Source organism: Engraulis encrasicolus, chromosome 22 (assembly GCF_034702125.1).
Source record: "Engraulis encrasicolus isolate BLACKSEA-1 chromosome 22, IST_EnEncr_1.0, whole genome shotgun sequence".
In the NCBI taxonomy this organism is placed as follows: domain Eukaryota; kingdom Metazoa; phylum Chordata; class Actinopteri; order Clupeiformes; family Engraulidae; genus Engraulis; species Engraulis encrasicolus.
Window position 1 is genome coordinate 24,006,002 of NC_085878.1, and position 17,500 is coordinate 24,023,501.

Sequence of the window (17,500 nt, forward strand, 5' to 3'; positions counted from 1 at the left end):
TATAGTAGTGCTCGTTTAGAGCAGAATACATGATTATAGTTAGAAGAATATCCATTAAATATATATTCAAAAGACTCTATACACGCACTCCCTGAGGATTATAATGGCTTTATAAAATCAGTGAAATGTCTGAATGGCTGAAATTAGTATTCATGACTATAGTACAAACTCTTAACTGTATTTGTAGGTCCCTTAAAACCAATCACCAAGAATGCATTGCCACATGAAAATGCAATATGGAGTATGTATGGCATACTAATAGCAAATGTTGTATAGAGTACAAATAACGTCTTTTTAAACACAATTGTTCATAGAAAATTCTACACATTCTACCCAATGTTTGTTCTGCCTCAGCACCAGCCTACACCCGGCTCCTGTTTTGTCAGGATGTGGAAGTATGTGTTGCTTCCGCTGTTCTCCTGTGTACCTGTGTTCTCCACTCTCATTACCGCCAATGACCCCTCTGTAAGGGTATACGCCTGTCCTGTCCAGCCCAACACTTCCCACCCATATAACCTCTCCGACCCCAATGGCACTGCAAGCACTACCTGTGTTCCCCCAGTCACTCCCCTCACATGCGCATATGCACACATGCACATACACACACACGCACACACACACACACACCTCTTCCTACCTATAACCCCTTTGACCCCAGTGGTACATACACTACTTGTGTCCCCTCACCCACGGTCGTCTCTCCTCTCTCTCTCTCTCTCTCTCTCTCTCTATCTCTCTCTCTCTCTCTCTCTCTCTCTCTCTCTCTCTCTCTCTCTCTCTCTCTCTCTCTCACACACACACACACACACACACCCCACATAACCCCGTCGACTTACGCCAGTGATTCTACCGCAGGACTGCTGAATGTCAGCTGTGAAGGGAGAGTAGTCACACAGTCATTCCCCTTCACCGTCCCAGTGGTGACTGGATACAGCTAACTGAAGCTAGGCATGCAGGCATACGTACATCTATGCAGGCAGATAGGTGGGCAGACAGGTCTGCAGGCAGACAGCTAGGAAGACAGGCCTGCAGGCATACAGCTAGGTAGGCAGACAGGTCCCTAGGCAGACAATTAGGCATACAGCTAGGTAGGCAGACAGGTCCCTAGGCAGCTAGGTAGGCAGACAGGCCCGCAGGCGGACAGTTAGGCAGACAGGCCCGCAGGCAGACAGCTAGGTAGGCAGACAGGCCGCAGGCAGACAGGCCTGCAGGCAGACAGGCCTGCAGGCAGACAGTTAGGTAGGCAGACAGGCCTGCAGGCAGACAGTTAGGTAGGCAGACAGGCCTGCAGGCAGACAGTTAGGTAGGTAGACAGGCTCGCAGGCTGACAGCTAGGCAGACAGGCCCGCAGGCAGACAGCTAGGTAGGCAGACAGGCCCGCAGGCAGACAGCTAGGCTGACAGGCCCGCAGGCAGACAGCTAGGTAGGCAGACAGGCCGCAGGCAGACAGCTTGACGTGAAGGCACCCAGCTCGGCAGGCACACAGGCAGACCGGGAAGCAGACAGCTAGGTAGGCAGGCAGGCAAGCAGACGCATACGCAGACATACAACTAGACAGCTGGGCTGCTACAAAGGCAGGTAGGCAGGCAAGCTGACAGGCAGATAAACAAGCAGAAAGCTAGGTACGCAAACAAACAGGCAGGCATATAGATAGAAAGGCAGACAGACTCCAAAGCAAGTAGGGTGGTAGACAGCATCGACTGACACAAATGCAGGCTGGCAGATAGGCAAGCAGACATCTACATAGGCAGGCAGGCAGACAGGCAGACAGGCAGACAGGCAGACAGGCAGGCAGCTAGGAAGGCAGGCAGACAGCTAGGCAGGCAAGCAGGCACACTGTTAGGAACTCAAACATGCTGATAGGCAGCTAGGCAGGCAGGCAGACAGGCAGGCAGTCAGTCAGTCTGGAGGTTAGGCAGTCAAAGTCATTCTCTCCTCCTCTACTAAGTATGGCCTGGCCTGGCCTGAGCTGGCCTCTCTGCAGTAGTCTCCCAGTGGAAAAGTACTGGTGGTGCCAGTGTGAAATGTAGAATGGCAGAGTGGGGGCTGAGTAGAGTGGAGCGGACGGACGGATGACTTTCTCACACTCTGTGGCGTCTCGACTCGGCCCCTGTGGACTTGGCCATGGAGGGCTCGGGCCGAGCGGCTTGCCAAATGCAACAGGGGCAGCGGCACTGGCTGGGTAGAAGACCCACACATACAGTTCACTCACTAGCTCATCCCCCCCCACACCCACACACCCCCACCCCGCCTCTCTCCCTCTCTCTCTCTCACACACGCACACACACACACACACACACACACACACACACACACACACACACACACACACACACACACACACACACACACACACACACACACACACACAGACAAATACACACACACACTGACACACATACACACACAGACACACACTGGCCTGAATGGCATGTCTGGAGTGTTTGTTGAAGTTTGATTGGACGTACCCTCATCCCACAGCATTGAACAGGCCTTCCTTCCCTGAAGTCCAATCGTTAGGCCTGCTGAGACAAAGCCACAGGTCTGTCAGCGTGAAGGAGTGAAATAAGGTCTAAACCATACCACAGATCTGAGTGTGTGTGTGTATGGGTGTGTGTGTGTGCGTGTGAGTCTCTCTGTGCGTGGGTGTGTATGTGTGTGTGTGTGTGTGTGTGTGTGTGTGTGTGTGTGTGTGTGTGTGTGAGTGTGAGTCTCTCTGTGCGCGTGTGTGTGTGCGAGCGTGCGTGTGTACGTGCATGCATGCACGCATGTGTGTACTGTGTGTGTGCACTGTGTGTGTGTGCCGACAACTGTGAGGATATTGGACCTGCGTCTTCTGTGGCTGTGCTGCTGGGACAAATTACACACGTCAACACCACCAAGAGAGAGCCGGCATCCAGGAAACTTCACGGATGTTCAAAATGTCTGATTTCCCGCACCAGGTTCCACCACACTCCACAGACTATGGTCTGCACAGCGTCTGACATCTCTTTTCCATTGATCTCATTTGAACCAAACAGACACAGTAATTGTCCACGGAATCTGCTAGAAATTGATAAAAATTCATCATCCCTGCTGTACGTGGCTAAAATGATTAGTAAACATTTACCAGAGGATCTGTGACTGGGAGGTCTATGTCTATGTCTTTTCAATGGTAGGATAGTCCTTTTAAAAGGATGAGCTTTCTGGTTGTACAAATGTATTAAGGACATTCACTGTGATGTGAGGGCTGCCGATGCTTCAATCAAAGGCTTTGGTATCTGGCACCAAAGCCAAGTCCTTAATCTGTATTTAAGTCTACAGCCATTCAAACGCTCTTGGAATATGTCCTTGTTTTCTATAATCACTTTGGCTTTCATACTGACATCCACCTCAGTGGGGACGTAATACAGATATACATATATAAATTTAGAATAGATATTGTTTGCTGATGGTATATATTTATAGTCTACTTGTAGATGCTTTGATGATGAATTCAAAATGTCATCAGCAGTGAATGGAGAATGAATAGAGTTGTTGAAAAACAAGGCAAAAGTGAGAGCGTCGAGAGCAATGATAGAAAGCAAACGTAACCATTTCTGGGAGGGCTGCAACATATCTCATGGAATCAGACAAGTTCAGGGAGAGTTCACCTCTTGCATGTGGCTGCCTTTCATGTCTGATGTGCTGCCTGCCGCTGCGGCTGCCGCTGCCGTGCCGCAAATACAGTCTGTTTGAAGACTGTGGCAAAGTGAATGAAATCAGTAGTCATCGCTGGGTGTGCATATCAAGCGCTTTTTACATAACGTTTACAGTGTTTTTTTTTCTCTACTCCCACTATAACTACTGCAAAACCCAGCTCACAACTGTTCCTGATTCTGATTCATCACCACCAGTTGTCTGTCTGCTCCTCAGTTTACTGTTTGTGCCCTCAGATATTTTTTTCTGCTCTGTAAAATAGATAAATAATAAAATCAAATATGCAAACAAAATCAAAGAGACAAAAGGTGAGAGAGGGCAACAGATTATGAGTGCCAGCGATGTGCTTCTGCGTGGCTGTTTGCATTACGACTTCTACAAATAATTTGCATTAGGCAAACAGCAACATGGCAACAGGGAGAGAAGTGGGTTAATTGCAGCGGCAGTCATAATGTCTGCTATCACCTTCAGGAGTGAAGCTATTTTCTCCACCCTCAGTGGCGAGCAAGCTGAAGGGAAGGCTCTCTACTCCCACCCAGTGGATACAGTCTGCAATACACTACATTGGCATGTACTGCATGCAATTGGCTTGTTTGTCTGGGGTTGCGCGTCTGACAACGAAGGCTAGTGTTATGACCTTCACAAACTTAACTCTCATGCATAATTTTTCAGAAATTACAATTTTTGGCAGTCTGTCGGGGCGAGCCAGACGACTACTACAGTTCTCGAATTTTCAAGTGTAATGTGTTAGCTGAACTCTGCAGACACCCCCCTTGGGCTTTCCACTGCGTTCTGCTTTCTTGTAACACGATGCATCCACCCACACCCCCCACACCCTTCCCGAGCACACACAACCACCCACCCACATCCTAACACACACAAACACACACACACACACACACACACACACACACACACACACACACACACACACACACACACACACACACACACACACACACACACACACACAAACACACACACACACACACACACACACAACACAACACAACACAAACCGCCTATCCTCCCACCATCCTCCCTCCTCCTCCGCCTCCCTTCCCGTCTCTAACTCCACGTCTTTGTTTGCATAAGTCTCTTGCACACAATTTGTCTTCATTTTAGCCATCTGCTGGAGAGTGCCGCTGCCTGGGGGCTGAGCCTAATTGGAGAGCAGGGCTGTGTAATGCCCACTCTCCGGGGACGACAGGAAAGGGCCCGGCGATGCCGCACCAGTGGGACACCGATACCGTACCCAGGGAAGCTGACAGGGAGCGACAAAGGGGTCAGTTGTCGCGGGTCCGGGGAGAGAGAGGGCCCAAGAATTGGGTAAGCCACATTACATCATATGCATTGAGTGGGGGTCCTTTCGCATGGATTTGTCCTGGGCTGAGCCAAAGTTGACAGTGGCCCTGACGGTACCACAAGACGCCACTCTACACTACACTAACTGTACTAGCACACCAAACTGCATTACACTACACCACACTACAATACACTACACTACTCATACTACCACACCACACAACACACACAACACACACCCTGATTGCCTCATGAACGAGCCAAGCAGGCAGCTATATACTACACTGTAGCTGGCAGAGTAGCTCGTTGCTCGGTTGCGTGGTCTGCATACATGGCGGCTAAGATGGAACCCAGCCCATTATGGGTTTACAGCCACATATGGATGCATGGAGAGAGAGAGAGAGAGAGAGAGAGAGAGAGAGGGGGGGGGAGGGAGGGAGAGAGAGAGAGAGAGAGAGAGAGAGAGAGAGAGAGAGAGAGAGAGATACTGATTCACTCTGTTTTCTGAGTCCAGATGCGTTGAACACAGGGAGCAGGCCCGGCCTGATGGTTCTAATTAGGAGAGTTGCCAGTAATGCTGTGTCTGTGCTGGGTGCATAGCATACGCATATAGGACACACTGATACTGCAACACCTCCAAGCCCAAAACCACAATAATAATACGTAAATCTGACAATGTTGTCCAGGAGAATAACGAGTTGTACATTTCACAATGCCCTCAACAAAAGTGGATTCCGATGTCTGCTTGGTAAGTTGTTGAAAGCAGGTAGGCCTATAGCAATTGCAGACAGCAAAAAAACAGCACTAGACAAAGGCAGGTTTTGTAAGCAGGTTGCTGTTAAATATTTGAAAGATTTTTTTAAAATTAATTATGTGGCTGGTGAGCTGTATGACTTATTATCCAACGACAACGGTTGCATTCATTTGTACAGCACTGTATCTTCCATTGCATGACTGGTTTCCTCTGATGCATTGTATGGTCCACTCCAGTATGTTCTCCATTGCTATAACCCTGTTTGTGGTTCACTCATACATGCACAGTCAGAGACTATTGATAAGGAAAACATTGTTCAAAGGGAGTTTCTTCCAGAATCAATATGCTGTCAGGTTCTAAGCTGCCATTTTATGCCTCTTTAGGAGACTTTAGGAGACTAGCGGGAGTTCAGAGTTCATTTAGTTCAATGGGAAAGTCACACCGATTTGATGCCACATTGTTGCATTGGTGATGCATAATACGCCTTGTCTTGATTGCAATAATGAGGGAAGCTGACGGGGGGGACAAAGGGATCAGTTGTCCCAGCCCAAGAAGTGTGGGGGACCAGAAATGAGTCTTTATTACATTGTATGTATTGGGGGGAGTGGGGCCTTTCAGGTCACTTTGTCCTGGGCACAGCCAAAGCTGTCAGCGGACTCGATCATAATGTTAAAAATCTTTGGTATTGTCCTCCATTGCAGGAACCTTAGTTTCCTGTAATCCACAAGAGGGCAGCAGCCATCCACACAGTTCAGTCCCGGGTGAGTCACTCTGACTCTGACCGCTTTGCTGGCGTTAGCCATATACAGAGTCATACTACACATTCTCCCATACATTGTGCTAAGGGAAATGGCAGGTACCTGTGATTCAGAAGTTGGATAAATAGATAGCTGAGGCAACATGGGGTCTTGTCTTGAGAAATTGAGGCCTTTGACTGTCTGCCTGAGATGAACCTTTGAAGGGTAGTAACCATCAGTAATGAATGGGTCTTTGAACTCTTTGGAAATCCTTGCAGCAATTGTCTTTGTAATTGTAAACTGCCTGGCCCCACCTAGAGCCTAAGACTATAGTTTGTGATTGGGAAGAAAAGGGATAGTTTAAGGAGCCAACAATATTTCTTTAAAACTAGGATGGGGTTTGACCTTTTCAAAGTTGTGTGTGCTTGTGTGCCTGCGTGTGTGCATGCGTGCGTGTGTGTGCATGCACTGCCAATTATATCACTAAAATATAAATGATAGAATGATGGCATACCTTTAAAAGCACCAGTTTGACAGATGTCGGCCTCGGAAAAAAATCGGAATGCCTCTCAAGTACTTACTGCTGCTTCATCTGAAATGGTTAAGATAGAGGCAATAGAATCACTGTTATTTTAAGGTACCATTTGAAGTCCATTTGTTGAAAGGTGATGGCATACGTTATGCACCATTATTGTAAAGTGTTACCTTTTAGTTATTATACCTGTATGACTGCTTCCTTACCTATAACATCTAACTTAAAAAGGTGTATATTGATTATGATGCTACTATACTGCCCTTCGTAACAAGTGCTGTTAGATGTTTGTCACTGCTTTTTAGAGAGAGCAGGTGAAGAGACCCTGCAATGCATAGCTGCATTGACTTTTATGGCTGTCAGCAACCTCTTTCCTCTAATGCGGTAGCCTACATTTGCCATGTAATCACATTTGGTGATTTGCCACACACATTTGGTGATTTGGCATACACGTTTGGTGGATAGTAATATGTGCTGATAAAGCTATCTGTGACCACTTTCTCCAGCTTCCAATGATATAGAGAGTAGATTTAACAACTCCTTATGTCCGGATTATAGGGTGAGCGCATATCATAGGTTAAATGCTGTTATATAGCGTCTCTTGTTGACAGATTTTTTCACATATTGAGTGAAAAACATCTAATCTTAAATGTTTCGAGCCCAGGGGTGGGTGCCCAAACTCTTCTAAGTGAAAAGCCAAGAGTGAATCGGTTTGCAAGGACGATATCCTACTCTGGCATTGATTTCAGACAAGGGCTGTGTGCCTTTTATGCTGCAATAGAGTAGGCCTACATTACGTTAACATTTTACCATGGGGTGGCCAGAAATACTCAGTCACAGCCAGGACAACTAATCATAGGGCTACTACAAGCTAGCATCCTGGTTCAAGACACTTCAAAGAATGAGTGCCCAGACAATAGACTGTGAGCTGGGGCGAAGAACAGGGCTATATCTCTCCTTATGCTGATTTCTTTTGGTGTTCGTTCGGATTGAGTGGCTGCATTATTAAAATTCACTGGCAATGATCACAAAGTGACAGGTAATGTAATGGCTTGTTTGCAGTGCATCATTGGCCGTGAGGTGCACTGGGCCTACATTAGGCCGAGTCATCTCTAATGCATCCATTGATTGGCTTTTACGACCCTCGTGATTAGGCACTACGCTCTCTGTTGTTCCCTGCGTATTTCAGCGATGGAGGAATGCAGCCTACATCAGGCGTTTGTGGTGTCTGCATACATTAGGCTGTGGGGCGAGTGTAAATTCAATTTATGGGAGTTTGCTCTAGATAGCAAATGGCCAAAGTGTTTATGATTCGTGATGCCTTTTATAGCAAAAGCTTTGAAAACGGCAAGTGAAATGGAGCAGAAATGTGAATATTTAAAATAAGTGCTGCCTCAATTCACATTTATTGCCCAGCTGGCGTTTACATAATCCGTAGAAAAATGGAATAATATATTACCCATGTGTTTTTTTTTTCTTCTGCAAACTTATTAATGCGGTGGCTTGAAGCCTTTGTTAAAGGCATTGTGGGCTGCCCAGGGACATGGTAGGCTAATTTAATTTTGTTCATGTTAATGTGGTAATACGGTTTAATCTACGGACAAATAGGCAAACGATACAAGACATTGGAGTCAAGCCACACATGAAACACCAGCTTTTACAGTGAATTAATGTAGCCCATGATGACTAAGTGCCGTTATAGCGCAACTTACCAGGAGACTGATTGTTGCCGTGACTTGCAGAGAGTCAGCATCCATGGTGGTGTTTTTTTTTCTCTAGACTAGACAGTCCAAGTTTGAATCAATGTGTTCGAGGCTGATAAGAGAACAGGTGTTCACGGCGCGGACCTGCTCGCTCTCGCTACTGCTCGAGGATTTACAGCTGGTGCCTCGAGCCTGTCCCGGAGCGCAGCGCGAGCAGAGAACGCATGACTCAGGGCTTCTGAAGGTCATGCAGGGAAGCGAGTGGACACGGTACGGCAGGGTATCAAAACACTGACCAAGAGGTTAGCTGCAAGCTGCAATACTTTATCTGTGTCGCAACTAGACCTACTGAGGAGATATAGAGGCTAATGGCAATGTCATGGTCTTTTCAGATAGCTTACTCATTTTAAACAGTGGCTGTGTTCAGGTACATTATTTTTCTACCGTCACTTTTCTAGGCCTTCATCAGTGAATTTTGAGCAAGACTATCAATACCCCTAGTCCTAGATTGTGGACGGTTGGCCTACCCTAGGTAGCCTGGCTCTCGCGCAGACCCTTGGTGCTTCGTGCATCTTCGTGAGAACCAGGTTATACCTAGGGCTAGACTAAACCATGCACGGCCTACCTCTATTGACTGGCGCGTGTAGCCTACATCCTAGGCCTACTGGTAAGTATGTGATTGATTCTACGATTCGACTGCGCTTTTGGAAAAAGCAAAATGTCAATTATCAGTATTTTTCCCACTAAATGACCTAGATGTTTACACACAGTGTATATATTTAAGTTTCCAAACAAACAAATAGCCAAGCTTTATCTTAAATCATTTGATAAATACTCTAATGAAAGCGAACATTTGCTTGATTATTTTGTCAACAGTGTTATGGACAAATAGCCTACTATGTCATTTCAAACATATACTACAGAGATACTACATATACTAAAGATACTACAGAGTTGAAACAACATACGTTTGAAAGTGCTTATGTCCCTTAACAATAATGTTGTCATTAATCTGTGCAACTGACAGGGGCGGTTCTAAGGGGTGGCAGGGGGTGGCATTTGCCCCCCCAGAAATATGATTTGCCACCCCAATTAAGAGCCCTGATTGTGACCAATAGCCTTAATGCTGGACATCATTTCAGACATAGAACTTTAGGTTGCAGGGTTTCACTTTAAGGGATTCACTGTATCACATAAGTGTGTGTGTCGATTATATCGCGTTTATCATTTTCCCTTAGTGTAGGAGCATGCCCCCCTGAAATACATTTCGCCACCTCTTTGCCACCCCAAGAATAAATGTCTGGAACCGCCCCTGGCAACTGATATAGAAAATGTGATTGTTGAGCTTCATAAGTAGGATTTTATGATTCACTGTGATACAGACTGACACATTTTTCATTAGAAATCCCTGTAACGTCTGATTTGAATTTAGTCACCCTCCTTACACAAGACTTCCTTCTCCAGAGATAATCCCTAGTGTCTGTTCATAGGATTTTTCTAACACATCAGGGATCAATAGCACAAAAAAACTTTCAAAACAATCAACCGTGTTACTCAACTGTGTTACGGTCAACAGTGCAGGGGAACAAGTCAGCACTTTTTTAGGAGAAAAAACAGAGCAGATAAACCCATCTCCCTAGAACACAAATTCTTCTGTTTGTTTGTCTGTCAATATGGAGATAAATTTGCAAAAACATACTCCTCCTCAGTGTCACAGGTGATGCGTAACACCATTGACGGTAACACGGCTTGACATTTCAGCCATTTTTATGGTGTTGTGCTGAGGACCTCAGAAGTTCCACCACAACATCTTAATCAATTCATGTATTTGTATGTTTTATCTGTCTTTTTCTACATGTGAATTCTAATTCAGATTCTTATGAATATGTTGATAACACAGTTGACAGGCAATGTTCCCGCTATGAGAACATGAAAAAGAATGGATTAAATTGTGGAAGGATGGAGCTCAAAACTTACCAAAAAGTCTTCCCATATCCTGCCAAAGAGGTTATGACATCACGTGATGTTATTCGTATGGCCGAAGACCAAACCATTACTGATTTATGAAGGGGGTTTCAGACCGTGACATGGTTAACACAGTTTTCGTGGACACACACAAAATGGCAAATTTCATGTATAATGGAAAGCACAGTGGTCTTTCTGACAGTTTTGTCATATTGTGATGATTACTGTGAATCAACATTTGCAATCGTCTTGGGCAAAACAAGTTTCTTTACATGCTAATATGAAGACTGAATCTGACATTTGGAAAACAGGACGGCATGAAAACGCCCAAAACCAGTATTAAATATTCATTCTTGATGAGGGAAATAATGCTATGTCTACACTTTCTGTATTATATGAAAGATAAATGTGTGCTAATGTCCAAAACATCTTTGGATGCAGTTAATTGTGAGTGGAATTGGCAAATGAAATCCATGGACTTAAAAGCACAGTCGAATCGTAGAATCACTCATTTACATTTTTTTGTGATTCACTGTTTTTTGTTTTTTGTTTTTTTATTTATGAAAAAAATCCCAAGCTGGGAAACAAAAGCATTACAAAGTCAGTGATCAATACCCACCCAGCCCACCCCACCCCAACCTTAGGTACAAATCACATGACCAATCAGAAAAAAAGTTTTGTTTTTTTTAAGTATTTAAATTTTTAACATCTATATGGCCTTGTACAAGTTTATCATGTTGAGTAACTGAATAGGCCTATACTGATGACTAAAAGACAAGCCTTTATCACCCCCTCTATACTTTTATATCTGGTGATTTTGTGATGATGGGACATCATTCTGCTCAAAATCAGACATCAGGCATATCTTTACTCAGTAGCCTTCATTGAAAATAAATGCATTAAAAGTGGTACACCGGTTGAAATGAATTCCCATACTGTATATCTGCATACTGTAGGCACCTAAGATGGTTATCACAAAGCCATTTAACAATTCCTCTTGAGGACCATTAACACGTCCATGCACAGCACACGTCTCATTCAGTGACGGGGTCACATTAATCTCAGGTTTATAAGCCATTACACCTTTGTCCTTTGCTCAAGGAATCTGTTGCATTACAGGAGGAGATAAACCTTGGGCTGGATTTTACAGACAAGCACTATCATTCAGTTTCGCTGCCACGGCTTTATCTCAACTTCATGATTCAATTTGGCCGTGCTTGATTGTTTCCCAGAGTTATGGCCGTGGCCAAACTCACAGTGCAGCACAGAGAACAGGCCAATCCGGCCGCGCCGCTGATTTCTCCATAAAGACAGTGATGACATTTTGCGTTATGCCTCTCTGTCTCCGCAGATGAACTTGCTGTAATGGAACATGAGCAACCTTGGCCTTGGCCAGAGGGCACCGTTGTAATCTTAACTTGGGGAGAGATGGGGAGAGAGGGCTGAGGGGCGGACATACAGACAAAGATGTTGAGACACAGAGATAGTGAAAAAGATCTGAAGGAAAAAAACAGGAGTCAGACAGGGAGACAGGTGGAGAGAGAGAACATAGGATGGAGAGAGAGAGAGAGAGAGAGAGAGAGAGAGAGAGAGAGAGAGAGAGAGAGAGAGAGAGAGAGAGACTGGAACTGACAGTACTATATTTCATGCCATTAACAGCATAGAAAAACGATGAAACAAGGAGATGTCATCATGTATGAGCTTTAAGGTGTATTGAAATAGCATGTCTGCCGAGAAATGAATAATGTCATGCATTTACGTTTAATATATGACATTACATTATCAAGCCTCTTGGTTATCAAATGTTTGTACGAAAATAAAAGGTAAAATGTCATTATCTGGTCCTGTTTGACATTTTTATTGGTTTACACTAGAAAGGCATTGAAGTAAAGAGAGGATAAATGGATTTCGCTTTGAATGTGATACGATAAAAGCAACACTTACCGTAGATAGTTGTTTAGCTTTTCATTAACCATTAGACGTTCCATAATATGAACATTCTCTCTCTCTCTCTCTCTCTCTCTCTCTCTCTCTCTCTCTCTCTCTCTCTCTCTCTCTCTCTCTCTCTCTCTCTCTCTCTCTTTGCGAGTAAGTGCAAAGAGAGGGAGAAAATAGAGGTAGAAACTGGGCCATAGTCCCTGTCCAGTATTTGTGATCAATAGTCCTGCCTCAGTGACAACAATAGTGTCTACTCACAGAACCATTACAGGAAAGCTGGTCGCTTTGCTTTCTGTAATATTGTTGGTCAAAATAATGAAGCCTTGAATGGCAATGTTCAATTACAGTTAATACCATAGTTTTTTATATAATACAGTACTTGCCTAGTTTATTGTCCATTGCTGATATCACTGGATGAAACCTTTATTCTTCATTTCAAACTACTGCAATGCCGAATTTGGGGTTGAGTAAGGACACGAGCTTGATTAAGGAAATCCTGTAACCCCAGTGTTGAAATCTTTGTGTAAAAAGAGACCAAGTAGGTTTCACGCTGTTCTCAGCTGGTCTAATTAGATAAAGTTAACAAAAGCACATTAAACTGTACTCCGAGGAGTTTGCAATTACTTTTTATCTAATTAATTGCGCATGGAATAGGCCACTTATGTAAAGTGCTATGAAGCTTAGCTGGCTTATTTTATACAGTAATTCACTGCTGTGGGCCTGCGTGGTTGAATACCTTGAGATCTTTTTTTTTCTTGCCAGCTGCCACACTTTTATGGTCTGATGAGGATTTTGTGATCCGTCGCAAATTAAAATTTCCAAAGCTTCTCTATGGAAGACACCACACAGACAGACAGAAGACAGAAATGTAATTAGATTTGGGGGTTTTTGAGTTTTTTTGTGGACCTGGAAAATTGAAACCATTTCAATTGAGTCACAGACACTAACATGTCTATTTCTCCTTGACTCTGCATTCTTCCACATCACTAGCTGTCTCTGTCCCTGTTTCTCTGTCTATGCCTGTTTGTCTGTGTCTCTCTATCTGTGTCTCTCTGTCTCTCTCTGTCCCCCTCTCTCTCTACTTATTTTACTCGTCTCCCTCTGTCATTCCCTCCCCAATTGAGCCACTTACTCCACACACGCGTGCCCTCACATACCCACCTTTGAAGGTACAGTACATGTGGCTTTTCATTGACTTCTACAGTACTCAGTGGGGACTCGTGGCACAAATGCTCCATAAAAAGCCTTCCAAATGCCCATCCATAAAACTCCTTTTTAGGTCTCATTTAGGCCTCGCACACCTTCTGCTTTATTTCCAATGACCGCCAAATAAAGTGGGATTGCCGAATGGACATATGGCACATTATCATATAATCGCAGCCTGCACAAGTGTGCCTTTTCCAAGTGGAGACATTCACGTACAAGTCTTGCCCGCATCACTCTCTCCCGCTCTTTCCCTCTCCTGTCCTCTTGTCTCTTTGCCTCTCTCTCTCTCTCTCTCTCTCTCTCTCTCTCTCTCTCTCTCTCTCTCTCTCTCTCTCTCTCTCTCTCTCTGTCTCTCTCTCTCTCTTGTTTTGTTGTTCTGGGCTTTCTCTAAGGCCCAGTGCCAGCCAGCTTGGACGTGGGCCATTTTTGAGAGTGTTTATATGCTTAAACTCTCAGCACAGCTCAGACTGGGGCTCTACAGTAGACTGGTGTATTTGGATACTGAGGAGAAGACTGGGCTGGACAGGAGTCTATGGGCAACAGCAGAGTGATAGTGTGTTTGTTTCATTTTTATTCAAAGTATGCCTACCCAGATGGGCCAAGAAAAGCTTTTAAAAAACAAAATGAAAGGACCAAGAACGGAGGAAACCCTCCTCATCAAAGCAGATGAAATGAAGTGCATTTGGATTTTTTTTCCTCCACATTTTTAATCAGACTTCACCAGCACTGATGGGACTTAACAGGTGGTACATTTTTGTGTGTCTTTTTTCTACTCCACATTGCCATAAACTGCTTCAGCATCATTTAACACTGGCGCTCCAAGTCTGATTCTACCACAGTCTGCTCTGAGGCGTCTGGTGTCCTATCCTGCGCTGTGTCTTTAAGGGGGCCAAGGTGTCTGTGAAGGAGGGAAAGGGGTGCGATGATGACTGAAAGCGCGCACAGCCCACCTAAGGTACAGACGGACTGTGATGCTCTCCAGAGAGGCACCCTGTCACTGGGAAGCACGGCTGCAGCCTCCACCTCCACCTCTACCTCCACCTCCACCACCTCATCACCCTCGACTCTCCCCCTCTGCAGCGTCTCTCCGGCCCAGCCTCCTCTTTCTCCATCTCCTCCCTCTCCTCCTCCTCCTCTTCCTCCTCCTCCCCGTCTCCCCGCGGCTGCCCCCATGCTGCTCACTCAGCCCCCGGCGCAGCCAGAGTCTCCACACACTCTCCCGCTGCTGGAGGAGACGGAAACTTTCAACCCGGCGCGCACCCGCACCCCGACTCCCACACGTGGTGGCAGTGGCAGTGGAGGGGGGGCTGGGGACCCCCAAACCAGCCAGGAGATGAGCACCGGCACTGGGGGAAGCGGAGGCGGCAGAGCCATGGACCAGTCGGCCACGATCACCAGACCCATGTCCAAGAGGCACAAGAGCATCCGGAAGAACTCCAGGAGGATTTACTCTCCGTACCAGGACCAGAACCAGGGGTGAGTAGCCTACTGTATTAACAAGACTCTGCTACCTGTAGTTATTATATTATTGCTATTCTTTATCTTCTTTTAACCAGGGGAACAAACTCACATTGAGATAGAAATCTCTTGTTACAAGTGAGCCTTGGGCTGGCCAAGGTAGCATGCACATATTAGAAAGACAGACAGGTTACTCATGTTCTGTTCTGCTCTGGATCGGACCCTCAGCAAGTCGAACAGAACCAGAAGTGAGTACAATTTACAGCATGTTGGCACTGAGCTTTTCCAATCTCAGTAAGAGTTACATTCCACTCATGACGTCTCTGCTTCATCAACAAGTCACACACGTGCTACTGTGACTGGTGTTGTTAAAGTTGTTTACATGTGTGTTGTCAGCATCCCTGCTGGGGATTGCAGTAGACGCATGGTGGCATTTAAATGAGCTGTTGGGGTATTGATGTGAGTTTCCTGTCCTAGTATTTCGGTTTTCCTCAGGACACTTGCTGTCTGTGAAATGTTTCATAGTGTGAAGATGACACTGTGTGCTTAATAAATGATTAGTTAAACTAGTGTATACATGACAGTGTGGGGTGTTGTATTTATGAGCTGTCTCTGTTGTCAGAGGCAATGACAGTCTTAAAAATATAGTTAATATTTTAATCATTCTTCCTTTTGACAGAAATGTTTTAATATTCATGAAATCAACTATTCAAATATATGATATGTGTATGTAAACAAATCAATGTGTATTTTTGTTCTTTACTTACATCTGAGTCAAGATATCTCTGCTTGTTAAACATATCAGTGGCGGAGAAAAATACAGCATGATGCAAGATATCACAGCATTCTTTTGTTTTCCATGTTCCCAGTCTGTCGGACGATGAGGATAAAGATGCGGACAGTAACGACCCAGAGGAAGTCTTCCAGAACATTCAGTACCAAAAGGAGCTCATCGCCAACATCAGGGCACGACCCTGGCCCATGAGGAGAAAACTCAAAGCACTCAAGTAAGAGTTCCACTACACGTCGTGTGAACTCTAATCCTAAATCGATACTAAAAGGGGAGCAATATCAAAGGCGAAAACTCAAAGCGCCGAAGTAAGAGATGCACTTCACACTGTCAACCCTCAGTGTGTGTAAAAAAAAAGCACATCGTAGTGCGCAAAAATTAGAAAATCAATCAAGTCAATGTAATTTACATGCTTTTTATTTACATATTTTATTTTATTATATTTTTATTTTAATATTTGGTTGAAAAATCCTCAGAGAGATTTGTGTTTTGTTTGTGCACGTGGCAAATGTGGCAAACACGGCTTGTTAAATTAGGACCATTAAACAGCCCACGCTAATCCTGGTGGACGCGCTCGGCCGTGAAACAGCCAAGATAAACAGCAATCATAATCACCATTTCACACCTGAGAGCATATCTCATGACACACCCTCAAAAACACACCCAAACGGAAAAGAATGAATCCATCACATCCATCCCCCCATGACATTTGACTCACACCTTGCACCTTGATCAGGTTTGAGTTGTGCTACTTGATAGAGGTGAGGACCTCCTGGAGATTGTCTTCTCGTCCAGATATGCTCTCAGTGTGATCTGTGAGCTGAGCGGTGTGCGTATGTATGTGGGTGGGCTGTCTTGGCTGGTACTGCTCCAGTGTTGATAGACCCAGTCCATCATTACCAGAGGCGGCTTTATGACCGTCATCATTGATGAGATGCAAGCCTGCTTTTTATGCACATTGTAATATACTGCTGAACGCTCATGATTGCTTTGCTCCAGCTTGAAGAAAAAAAACCCCTCTATAAAGTAATAAATACAAAATATATAGGAGAACTGCTGTTTATTCTGCAGAAAGGTGCTCCTGACACCACTTTTGATCAGTTTATCTCCATTTGTCCCTGATAAATGGATCGCACAGAGTGTTTCTTGTCGTTTTCCCCCCACGTTTTCTCCAAAACAGGGTAAAACACACTCTCACAGATTCCGCTGGTTATTTATTCATGTGGGCCCCTCTAATACAGGGCCACACAACATTTTTTGAGTCCATAAAAGCCATCTTGAACAAGGAAAAAAGTGTTGATAAAAGCAGGGGAGAGCGGCATTTCCCTGAGAAACGCCTGATGCAAGGATACGGTCTGCGGAGCAGTAAAGCTCGGTATTAACGGCTTCATCAGGCCCTGCGCCGGGCAGTAAATCTGACCGGGGATCAGTCCC

The 17,500-nt window shown here is 45.0% G+C and overlaps 1 protein-coding gene across 1 annotated transcript in view; it reads left to right on the plus strand.

Moving 5' to 3' along the window:
- The first annotated feature begins 14,989 nt into the window (after positions 1-14,989).
- Positions 14,990-17,500, plus strand: part of LOC134438635 (transmembrane channel-like protein 3) — a 22,504-nt gene continuing 19,993 nt past the window's right edge. The window contains exons 1-2 of the mRNA XM_063188246.1: positions 14,990-15,294; positions 16,146-16,283. Of these exons, the coding sequence (XP_063044316.1) occupies positions 14,990-15,294; positions 16,146-16,283 (443 nt within the window). The remainder of the gene's footprint in view (positions 15,295-16,145; positions 16,284-17,500) is intronic.